The sequence below is a fragment of the Cygnus atratus genome, chromosome 2 (assembly GCF_013377495.2).
Source record: "Cygnus atratus isolate AKBS03 ecotype Queensland, Australia chromosome 2, CAtr_DNAZoo_HiC_assembly, whole genome shotgun sequence".
NCBI classification, from domain to species: domain Eukaryota; kingdom Metazoa; phylum Chordata; class Aves; order Anseriformes; family Anatidae; genus Cygnus; species Cygnus atratus.
This window is the reverse complement of record NC_066363.1, coordinates 96920415-96932373: the sequence shown is the minus strand read 5'-3', so window position 1 is coordinate 96932373 and position 11959 is coordinate 96920415. Positions and strand designations below refer to the sequence as shown.

The 11959-nt window shown below is 40.1% G+C and overlaps 1 protein-coding gene across 1 annotated transcript; it reads right to left on the bottom strand.

Moving 5' to 3' along the window:
- Window positions 1-7757: 7757 nt before the first annotated feature.
- Window positions 7758-11514, bottom strand: LOC118250031 (interferon alpha-inducible protein 27-like protein 2B). Its single transcript, XM_035550628.2, has 3 exons — window positions 11319-11514; window positions 8351-8497; window positions 7758-7943 (listed from the first exon to the last, which is right to left on the bottom strand). Exons 1-3 carry the CDS (start codon window positions 11464-11466, stop codon window positions 7915-7917), a joined length of 324 nt encoding a protein of 107 aa, XP_035406521.1. The 5' UTR covers window positions 11467-11514; the 3' UTR covers window positions 7758-7914.
- Between the last annotated feature and the right edge of the window lie 445 nt (window positions 11515-11959).

The following is an 11959-nucleotide window of genomic DNA, read 5'->3' as shown; positions in this document are numbered from 1 at the left end:
TCTAAACCTCACTCTGGCCAGCACAGTACCCATTCACCCTGACCACCCTTGGCTACAACAGCTCTCCTAAAGAGACTGCAATATAGCCAGTCCTGCAGTATAGCAGACATGAAACCAGATATTTTTCATAATTCTGCTATGTGGAAGAAAAGCAAGCAAACCTTTGCTAGCACATTTGGACCAGCATGGTGTCCTTTGAGAACTGGTGTCTCCCTAACCACCTTACAGCAAAAGCAAACTCACTCTGTGCCAGTTTATGACTGGTATCACAAATAAAAACCAGTTACCTGTGGATGGAAAACCCTCACTGTAGCAAGAAAAAACTGCAGTTATCATGTATCACCACTGTATGCCACTGCAGACTAATTACTCTGGTGCATCCCAGCAATGAGGCACTGCTACAGCAGACCCCCCAAGAAACACTTAGTTAATATTAAATTGTAATCCTATTATGTTTAGTTGTTTTGAGTGCTATTAATCTCACATTTTCCAAATCAACAGTTTAAAAATAGATTATCTGAAAATCATAATGCTATTTACCTCTTTGTGTGTATACCATTTTTTAAGCATAGGAGGGAAGAAGAACCAAATTAATAACATATTTATATTTTCAGTGTCTCACATCTTAAGAATATACCATACGTAATTTAAAATTCATCAGAAAAGCACCAGCCATCTAACAGACTGTTTTCATAAGCTATTTATGCTAGAGATAAAATAAACACAAATAATCAGAAATGAATGATCTCATTCACTGTCTTTTATAAGTCCTCCATTGGACTGGTGCAAATTACTGTCCAATTTATACCCTTGGGTCAGAAGAAATAAATAAATTGCACTACAGAAGAATTATTATTTCTATATCTTGAAATAGTTTTCCAGAGGTAATTTACGTCCTAATAAAATTTTTGTTAGAAATTCACTAAGCTTAATGCAAAAGATCTTTGCAACACAAACTACCAGACACAAGTAAAAAACTTCATGCTGACAGAATATGAAGAACTTCTCAAATATTTGTATATAAATGCTTAAGTGTTTACATGTTTTTTAGCATGTCACCTTAGTTAGTTGTCCACTTCTATTGCTTGCTCCTACAGGGATGAAATCTGCAAAAATATTTTTGGTTTTGGTCTCTCTCTTTTTTTTTTTTTTCTTTCTGATTATTCTCATTGGTTGAGTCTGTTTCTGGTTATTTACAGATTTAAGCAACTGCTCATTTCTTTTCTCTTTATACTGCTGTTCTGTTGCTTTGTTCAGTTTTTAATCTGTCTGCAGTTGAAACTGCATTATTTTATCTAGTAAAATCCTTATGAAACATGTTGGAGAGGGAGGATGGCCAGGACAAGGATTCCCAACGGGTAATTATATAAATTATTACTTTGACAAAATAGTTTATTACTAGGATTTTTTAGTGTTTCTTACAGAAATTGCAGGGAATATCTCCTCCATCTCAATGGCAAATGCCAAGTAATCTGGAATTGTAGTCTCACAACGAGCAGACGCTGGGGTATTTAAGTTTAAAGCTTGACAGCCATTACTCTTGTCCATCAGCTACCCCAGGGAAATTACAGACCCTCTTGCATCACATCCTTTCCATTTCCCAGTCAGTGAGGAAGAGCAGGCCACGGAACATGTGGGGCATGTCTCTCCTTTTATTGCTTCGGTGCCTTCTAATCTTTGAGATATGGTAACAGTAAGATAAAAAGAGAGCAACCCAGAGCTGTCTTTCCTTTTCTCTGCAAAACACCTGTGTGACAGTTAATTACCTATTTGCAAAACAGATAAATATGGAAAGCTACACTGAAAAGCTGAAATGACTTAAAAAAAAAGAAAAAAAGAAAAAGAAAAAAAGAAAAGAAAAGAAAGAAAGAAAAATGAAAGTTTCTCCCTTAAAAGCATATTCCTAGAAGGCTGGGAGCTGTTCTCTGTCACTAAAGTCACATCTATGAATATTTTTGGTGATGGAGGTCTTTTCAGCTGATTTGGCAGAGCTATTGACAATGCTACTTCTGCAGCAGTGCAACAGCCATTGCATGGGGATGGTACGATTTTATGTATTTTTATATAAAACCCTTCCTTGACCTCTGGGTTTCTCTAAGCACTGTGGCCCATGATGTTACCAGCACACTGGATCCCAATGTTTTGATGCAGGTATGACTTTCTTCAATCTACTGAGTTATGTTTGTCTAATAATTAGCAACCACTTGTAAGCTTGACATTGTACTTCACGCCTTTGCTTATTCCTGACTGTGGTGTGAAATTTGGTTTGACCTTTGTAAAGCAACGGGTTACTCCTGTCCCATAACTGAGCAAACCCCTTCCACCAGACTTACCCTTTAATAGTAATTATTGGGAAAAACTGAAGTGCAGTCATGAGTCTCATAATGTCTCTTGTGGAAGGAAACGTAAATTAAGTAATATTGGATCTCTGAAACATTATATTTGGCAAATTAGGCATTTTAGTTTTCCTTAAAACCCTAAGTCTATAGCAGAACTAAAACAGCACAGGGCTGGGTGCAAAAAGGAAATAACTATCAGTTGTGAAATATCTTCGGATTGTTCAGTAACATTACCATTCACAGCCACGGAATACATTACATTTTATTGTAAACTTCGTTCCTTAGAGAAGTATAAATCTTGAAAGTGTGTCAATACTTGGCAAAGTAAATAGTCTCCAGAGACAAAAAATGTTTAAGACCATCTATCAAGTATAAGAAGTTGATAGCAATTAAAATCAGGGCTGTTTATGTATAAACATAAATTGCAGAGCTAGCTTAAAACTGGCCAGTAAAAATCTTGGCTGGGTGGAAATTCCAATTGTAAAAGACTGCGGAGAGCAACATCTGAATTTTAAGAACTGCTTTTGTAAAATGCACTATTTTTTCCTTAGAGACAATATTTTCTATGAAATTTTATGACATCAAGGGAAATCTATTTATTTATTTATTTTCACATTCACAACCAGGCATTTAAAAAAAGAATCCCCAGGTGAAAATAAGATAGCTTAGATAAAATATTCCTTGTATTATGTGAGCACTAAACTGGATTATATTTAAGTGTTCATTTTATTCCCCAAAAGTGATAGAGTGAAAGATGGGGAACTCTTTTAAGTTAATTAGTATAATCATGAATGATGAATATTTTCATAAGGGACTGTACTTGCAATCTTTTGAATTACTGTGTGTTTAAATAAAATTATTAATCGTGTCTCTTTAATATATGAGGCCCTAAGGAAATGGACTGTTGTGGGCAGCCTGCACAATTTTGTTGTTTTTTGTTAAGGTTACAATGCTCAGAAATTCAGCAGAATGAAAGCTCACAGAAAGAACATGGGGGTGTCTGCTCCAGGGTAGAAAATGGGTTAATCTGCTTGACCCAGCTACTGAGTACCCAGTTGCTGATTGAAAGGAATTTGTTGGTCTGACTCCAGGTAGATTTTCAGATCTTCTGAGATGCGGAGGTCTGCCTTGACTTATCCTTGCACTATGTCCAGCAGAATAGGTCTGCCACTGGCTGTCCTGCCAAGTTGAGTGCAAGAAGAAATAAGTATTTTTGCTATGGTGGATAGTCTCAGGCTGTTGTGATTGGGTCAAGTCCTTGCAAAGATGCAAGGAGTGCATTGGAGCACTGGTTAACATGGTGGTGGACGGGATGTCATGTTGGGTTGTAGGTGGACCCTGCCTCTTCTACCACGGCATCCATGAGTTTAGGGACCTGCACTGTGCAGCACCACATCATACGGTAAATGTGAGAAGGGCTACCTCCTTCCTTAAATATGGGGAGGTGTGAAGACAACACCAACTTGAAATGGGTCAGTTCTGAAGAAGTTTGAAGTGGAGGGGTGCTCTGCCAAGGAGAGACACTTCCAGCCAGTGCCACGACTGCCAGGAACATCACTCTCAGTAGAAACATCACCAAGCTGACGGGTGGAAGGGAGAGGCTGTGGCTGGGGGCCTTGGAAAGCAAAGAGACGAAAGCTGCACCTGAACCTGGAATTGAGCTACAATAAGTGAGACCAAATGCTGTCAAACAGAACGGAATGTGCAGTTTGAAAATAATGCTGCATGCCTGCCTTAAAACTGCATTTCAATATTCAAATTGACTCAAATGTAAAATATTAAAATAAAGTGTTCATGAATTATCACTGCCAATCTTCCAAGTTACAGTGTTAGAAGTTGAGAGGATATGAGTGCCTCAGTCAGCTAAGTAAAGGGAAATCTCCCCTTCTCATCTTGAACTTCTTCCACTCTGAGAAACTCTTCCCTCCTGTTCAGTTGTGGGAAAGAGATAGCAGGGAAGGAAATTTTAAAATGGGATCCAAATAAGAAGCTGGTATATGGCTGAGAAATATATGTAAATGACTGTATTTTGAGACACTAAAATCCACCACTGAGTGAATTGTGTGACTCCACAAGTGAGTGGATTAATTCTGGCACTAGACAGGGAAGAAATACCCAAGTTAGGAGCTTCCTCTCATCTTCCTTACTTCCAGAGGAAGACAAGCCCAGCAACTATTTCTTCATCTCCTCAGAACAGTGAAAGAGAAGAGAAATTTGTCAAGTGATTTCCAGGAGGAAAAGAGAGTTTGGTCTTCTTCCCAAAGTCACAGTGCTCCTGCTGTGTGCACGCACTGTCTCTTGCCTGTCTGACCCACGGGAATGGGGATATTTTAATTTACCATTATGAGATGAAACCATGACACAAGTGAGATAGTAAGATATAATTTCAGTGCAGGTAGTTGCCATAACTTGGCTCTCTCCCCTCCTTTCTTTGAGGAGTCCTTGGGCAAGGAATCAGTTTTCATTCTTCGGCTTGCCAAGGACAGGGATACTGAAGGGTGCCTTAGTAATGCAGGAGGCAAAGAGAAGCTGCAGGAAATAACAAAAGTAGTCTCATGTTTTTAAACTTAGAGACTTTGTCTTTCACTCTGCCCACTAAGAATTTGTGAGAATTCCACAAAATAAGACATGAACAAATCAATAGAGGAACAGCATCTGAACCACAATGCAGGCATTTATTGTCTCCTTGTGCATTAAATTACCCAATTAATGTTTTCTGTTGCCTTAGCCTGTCCTAATAAGGCTTGACTGTCGCTTATCAGCCCCTAATCTTCTAAATGATGAGCAAGAACTGCAGCTGGATTTACAAGAGCCTTTGGGGCACAATACCAAACTCCCAGAGAGCCAAAGATCCATCCCTGGAATGATGCTTATTAGGGGTTCTTATTCATTACCATTTACTTCACACAGATGCACACTGATAAGATCAGCCTGGCTTTATTTATTAAAGTGCTATTAAAATAGATACACTGGACAACCAATCTCTGTGTATAATGTATTGCTCAAAAAAAAAAAATGCATTTTTTTTGCATAAAAATGTCATTTCAGATACCACCACTCTTTTGAATCAACTGACTCTGCCTGGTTTGTGAGTTTATTTTTCCTGAAAGTGTGACCTGTAATTTAGAAAGTATTTGAGTAAGAAAAATATTTCCAGAGTTAACTGAAAGTGATTTTTATGGACCGCATGCATAAGTTAACTAATCAGAATAACAATGTTGGGAAAGAGTTGCTGGTAATGAGAAACTAACAGGGATAAATGATTTTTAATAGACAGTGGTAGTGTCTTCAGCATGATAAATGCTTTCCTGTGATATGATAAAAATAAATAAATCTATTTTACTAAGAGATCCCGCTCATGAACTGTGAGGCCAGTGGGGGGGATGAATAGATTAATTTAGATAAAATGCTATTAAATTGCCTGTATACTGTCCTGTCAGGCAACTATCGACCCCATCCCATGGGAGGAATTGATTTCTGTGCAGAGAGCTATGTTCTTTCTGCAGTGCATTGCTTCACTGCTATTGCTCTGGTAATCACACACTGCTGCCTCTTTTCCTTTCTCTCCCCTTCTGTCTGTTTTTTGCAGAAGATTGATTGAGAGATGTGAGGGAGTTAGGTTGTCATATCTGCTGTTATTTGACTGTTTCAATTATATTCTGTTAAAAATGTAAATACTTCCTTTCTAATAATGCACATATGAATTTGCTTAAGTGGTCTGCGAGTGAGGCATTCAGGAGGAAGCATTTACCTTTGTTCTCCTGTAGGCCTGTTGGAGCTGGTGCAGCTGAGGGAATTCAAATGCAACAGAGGATGCTCCCTGCTTTAGGAGAACTATCTAGGAGAGCTCTCAACATGGCAGGGTCCAAAGATGGAAAAAATTATGCATATTAGTAATGCCAAAATCACATAAGTGCTGAAAAGTGAAATGAAATGTAATTAACAATTGTTGCCTTGGTTTGGGTTGTTTTTCCTTCTTTTAGGCATGAATATCTTTTGTTAGCTTTCACTAATGATAAGCATTTTTTAAGCAAGCCAAAAGCACTTGAGGTCAAGAAATACCAACGCTGAAGTTGAATCCTGGTTTTAAATCTTGCTGTTATACAGGCAAATAAGAAGCAAAGACTTTAATTGCCATCAAATGATTGCATGTTGTTTTCCAGATACTATAGCATTAATTGTTTGTCTGACAAGTTAAGTATGTGCCTGACTTTTTCTGATTTTTACTCATCCTTACATTAGTTTCGTTGTTACAACTCACTTCAGCATCATCAGTGTTAATACAGGTGCTTGCCAGTTTGCTTGTGGGCACCTGGATCCTTGCTGCTCTCTGACAGCATTTGCACATGGGGGAGTGTATGGATGGGAATCATGGACCTTGCTCTACCTCGTGCAGAAAGGAATAAAGATCTGCTGGTAGAGCAGAGATGTATTTTAGTAGTTACAGGTTGCTGCATTAGACCTTGGGAGGAAAGAGTAGGGTGGCTCAAGTAGAGCCACGTAACAGCCCAGACTTGAAGATGATGCATCCCAGCAAATTGATGGTTCCACCTTTGCACAGAAACACCAGAGAGCCTGCCTCCTGGTTCTCAGTCAGACTCACAGACCTCTGAGTCTAAATGCCACCTGTGACTCCTGAATACTTAATTTTTTACTCCATAATACCTTAAATTTCTTTTCATTTCATCTGGACCTCATGTTCTTCATTTCTTGTCTTTGTTTACTACATAATTCAACACCAATATTGCAGTTAGTTCTTTATGACAGGGGTAACAATTTAGCAGTAAATAACCAGCATGCAGGCAATGAGCAAGGAAGATTTCATGTGAGTGTGAACATCTAAAATACCATTTAAGTCAAGGCATCTGACCTTAAAAACCAAACAAACAAACAGAAAAACAACACCACAACCTGTGTGTGATTATGTTTCTGCATTTCATTTGCAGCGAACGAAACAGTTCAAAATTCTTAAATATGAGAGCTAACATGTAAACGATTAGTATTGTGTGAAGAAATCTCTAAATCTGTAATTTTACAGAAAGTAAAAGGAGAGGCTGCGTCATGTGGTCTTATTAGAAATATGGGGGGAAGGAGGAGATGGGGGAGGGAGCATGAGAAGCCGGAAAGACAGAAGGAAGATGGAAGGAAAGGGGAATGTATGTGGGAACATGTCTAGGAAGTGGACAATGTTGTGTGTATCTGGGGAAATGGTGCGGTGGGAGCACATCTGAATGAAAGGCGAGTGGGGAACAGCAAGAGGCACAGATGGTGAGACTTATTCCAATCCAGAGTACTGTAGCTTCCTTTTACTGGCTTGTGTTTGCATATGCCTGTGCTTCAGAGACCGTTTAACCAAGGAAGAACCTGCCCCCATCCCCATCCTCATCCCCACCCCTATTAATTTTGCAGAAGCATCCATGATTTTAACAAAACCTTTATTTGTGCATGTGAAAAAGGCTTTGCCTTTTATGTTAGCACCAGGGAGAGCAAAGAAGGGAAGAAGATGTCAAATGATTCTGTCAGCATAGGATGAACTGCTTGCAGAGCTTACTTCTAGGCTGATGCTTCTTTCCGTTCAGTGCCTTCCTCCTTTGCCACCCATTGCTAAGGACAAACACAAAGAAACACATGAGAACAATGTAAAGCAAAGCTGCTGTACAGGGAAACATACAGAATATCTAAGCATGAGTTACAAGCACTCCCAGAACATAGACCAAAGGTTTGTGTTACACTCAATTAATAACCTAAACTTCCAGTGACCTTTTTTCCGTGACTAGGTGGTTCAGCTTTCTGTCTCTGCTATCCACCTCCATCCTTGCAACTTTATTGCATAGTTATTTCCCCTAATTCCTTAGCTTCTGCTTCCCACCCAGTATAAAGCAACAAACAGAAGAAATGTTGCTTAAAATGCAATGCAGCAACTTCTCTTTACACCCCTTCCTCTAGTAAATGTAAAATAGAGCTGAGAAATCATTTGTTATTTCATCTTTATTGGGAAGAATCTCACTTACAGATGGACTGGACAGTGGAAGTTGTGCCGCCCCTGGGGACTCCACCTCCATGAGATTTGGCCTCCTGGGACATCATGTCAGAGGCCCTGGATCCACTGAAGATCCCGCTGCTGGTAAAACCTGAGGAATGTGTCGAGCCTCTGGCACCTACAACAGTTACAAAGGAAGTGTTACTGCACTTTCCTGACCGGAAGGAATCTCACAGGATAATTATAATCTACTGTTCTTTAAAAATAAATAAATAAATAAATGGGGAAAACAACGACAACAAAACAACAACAATAATAATAATAATAATAAAACAAGGCTAGAAAATGTATTAGAAGGCAAAGAGACTGCTGATTACTTGACTTGTTCCATCACTATGCTGCTTTTTAGGTGCCACCTTGGGGAAAGGGCATTTATACTGTTTGGTGAACATTCCCAGAACTTAAAGAAAACCTTCAATTCTTGCACAAAGACTACTTTTGATTAATTTGCTTCTCCAAACCACTTTGGATGCAGTTTGCCTCTGCTGAAATCGCAGTTTTACCGGGGGCTGCCTGAGGGCTGTGGAACAAACTCTTACAGGAACTCAGGGTTGTTGCAGACTTTACCACTTACTGTTACAGGTGGTGGATACCTTTCACTTCACTTTCCATAGCATAAACCTATGCATAAAACATACCTCGAGATTTTGAACACAGCAAGCTGTGGTAGCTAGTGACCAACACATATGTATATCTCCATCTCATTATAAATAAGCCCCAAACAAAGTATTACATTGCAAACCCTTCTTTTTGTGGGAGAGGACTAAGACATTAACAATGACAAATGTTAGTGACAGCCCTTAAAACATTCCTGGAGGATGCTCAAATATTTTGGTGATGAGCTTGTTATAACATCTTCTGTAAAGTGATGCTGAACAATACTCGTGCCCTGCTGCAGAATCAGCCGCTCCCCCATGCACGTTTGTTCATGGGGGAGGGTTTACAGTCTTAATAAAAAGGTTAAGAAGATGTGTTTGAAGAGCGAGAGATTTCAGTGAGCACCTGCGGAAATGAAATCAGACCCTTTTAGCTCTCAATCAGGCAAAGAACGTGTGGCAAGCTCTCCTGCTGCAGGGAGCCAAAGCTCACACCTGTCTTGGCAATGTTACAGACAGAGTATTTTTCACATGGATAAAAGCTCTTTTGGAGTATCTTCTGCAGGCACAGCTAAGGTTTCCTAAAGTCATGCAGATTTATATTTACCAAAAACAGTGCATTTTATAAAAGGGTGTAGTTGATACTGTTTCATTGCAAGAATAAAATCAGGCACCATCAAATGTTTACTTTGCCTCTCTCTCTTCTAAATATTCCCAACACGAGGGGACACAAATGTTCAGTCTTTTATTTTAAAAATTGCAACTTCATGATCTGTATAGGGCATCACCACCAAGGTTCACCACTGGCTATGGCCATGCTGTACCACCATTATCTGTAGCAGAAGGCAGGATTGTGCAATTGTCTCTGCTCTGCTATAATATTAGATCAACTCTCTGGTGGTGCCTGTGGACTGGGATGTGTACTGCTAATCCAGTGGGGTGCCTGAAAGTAGCTCCTCCTGCTATTTACTCCCATGGTTCTCCCCCTCTCCTGACTTTCTCTCATATTCTGTCCCTCTGCTGCTACCATCCCTTAACTTCTTTGCTACCGAGTATTCAATAAGCACTGTATCAGTAACCTAAAGTCACTGATCAAATCATACGGAGTAAAATTCAAACAATGCCTCACTGGAGTCCCATGCAGCATCTCTCTAAATGACCCTTATGTCACTTACTTCTTCAGTGTCTAAAGAGCCTCATGCTATGAAGAATACTGGCAGCAACATAAGCCACATCTAAAAAAATAACTTACCTCCTTTCAGTCAGTTCTATTTTTGTTTTTTTTTACTAATTAAAAGATTGCAGAGATCTGGGCCCTGGCCAGCTTACCTGGCCAACCTCTCATTTTATGGCTGGAAAAGTCAGGCTCAGCTCCATCATTCTGTAGACTTGTAGCTACTTACCGTGAAAGCAGTTGGCCAGTACTTGACCAACATGACAGTCCACAGCCTGCTGGTGAGCACACTCCTGAAGTGTGGGAGACGTGGCTACCAGACCCCTAAGGTACTAAAGGGTTTGAAGCCTTTACCCAAGGTCACCCTGCTAACTACCATGCTGCAGGGTAAATCAGGATTACATGGGGCTCTCATTTCTGTGGGGTTGTGCGTACTTAGAGTGCCTGATGAATCGGGTCCCACAGGTGGGACTAGTAGGCAGAATACCTTGTGCGTGAATCCCACCGGACCTGGGGTTAAACAAGTGCCAAGCTGCTTTGAGTTGTCAGATCAGGGATTGCTCTGCATATGCAACAGACAAGCAAGCACCTGTGGGGTTAGCTCATGTGAAAGCCAGCCATGACTATTTTTAGTACTTGGAAACATGCTGCAAGGACATGTATATATTCCCTTTGTGAATTCAGCTCTTGAACTGCAGCTAATTTCCCTCTGTTATAGGGTCTGGATAAGTTCTTATGCATTCTCTATGTGTGTGATACGTAGGGGTGTGTATGAGTAAAGAGCAAAAGAAATCTGATTATTTATATGAAATGTAGGTACACAGATCATGTTCTTGCGTAAGCGTATGGTTGCTTACTGCTAGCGTGGCTTTCTGTATTATTGATGGTTCCTAGAGAGAGCGCAAACTTCAAATAAACACTGTCCCAAATCTCATGAATGCCACCTATGTGTATATACACTCATGCATATGTACATACACAGAAAACATCCTTACTAGCATCCCAGACATAACATGCAGTTAAATATCCACATCTTTTGTCTTGCAGTGCGATACAGGAATGTAGGAGGGAAGTGATCACATGACAAGCTTATATTCAAGGCCAAAATTCTGTTTGGCCCCACTCACTAAACCACAAAACCACAAAAGAAAAAAAGAAGTTGCTCATACCCATCTCTTGGAGAGTAGCAGTAGGCCCTCCAGAACGCACGCCTCCCCCACTAGATTTTGCTTCCTCAGACATCAAGTGTGAAGCAAGTGAACCTCCTTTGATACCGGAGGAGCCAAAACCAGCATTGCGGACGTTTTGGTCAGCCATTTTTCCTTTGGGTGGTGTATGAAGCACTGCACAGCCAGTCTTTTTATACTCTGTTTAGCTAACAGCAAAGAAACAGAACTGAAACCAATGAACATGAGGAAAGCACACAAAACCTGGGATCACTCAGGAAACGAAACTGAACCTTATGAACATGCTTTTTCATTGCTGTCGGGAGGGCAAAGTTTATTAGACAAACCAATTGATTTATTCTCCTGATAACAAAACAGATTAGTTGTGTATGCATCATTGATCTGCAGGTGATGTGGCTGAGAAATTTGCTTCTTCATCATTTTGCACTGCACTTTGTTGTAATGAACTCCATCCGTGGAAGATCTCTCTTCTGTTCTGTTGGTCATTTCCTCAAACTTCAAGGACATACAGCACATGCAAAGCTGTCTTTGTCAGGGGAAGGAATGGAAAGGGATCTGAGAAGTTCAGACAACCTGTCTCCGTCAGGCTTTATGCTGGTTTAAGCCCAAAACAAGACCAGGTA

What these genes read in the sequence shown, in the direction of transcription:
- LOC118250031 (XM_035550628.2), bottom strand. Translation starts at nt 11,466, where the DNA reads ATGGCTGACCAAAACGTCCGCAATGCTGGTTTTGGCTCCTCCGGTATC. An exon ending in TGCTACTCTCCAAGAGATGG is followed by an intron (nt 8,498 to 11,318) that starts GTATGAGCAACT and finishes TAACTGTTGTAG; the next exon opens with GTGCCAGAGGCTCGACACAT. An exon ending in TTCCACTGTCCAGTCCATCT is followed by an intron (nt 7,944 to 8,350) that starts GTAAGTGAGATT and finishes GTTTGTCCTTAG; the next exon opens with CAATGGGTGGCAAAGGAGGA.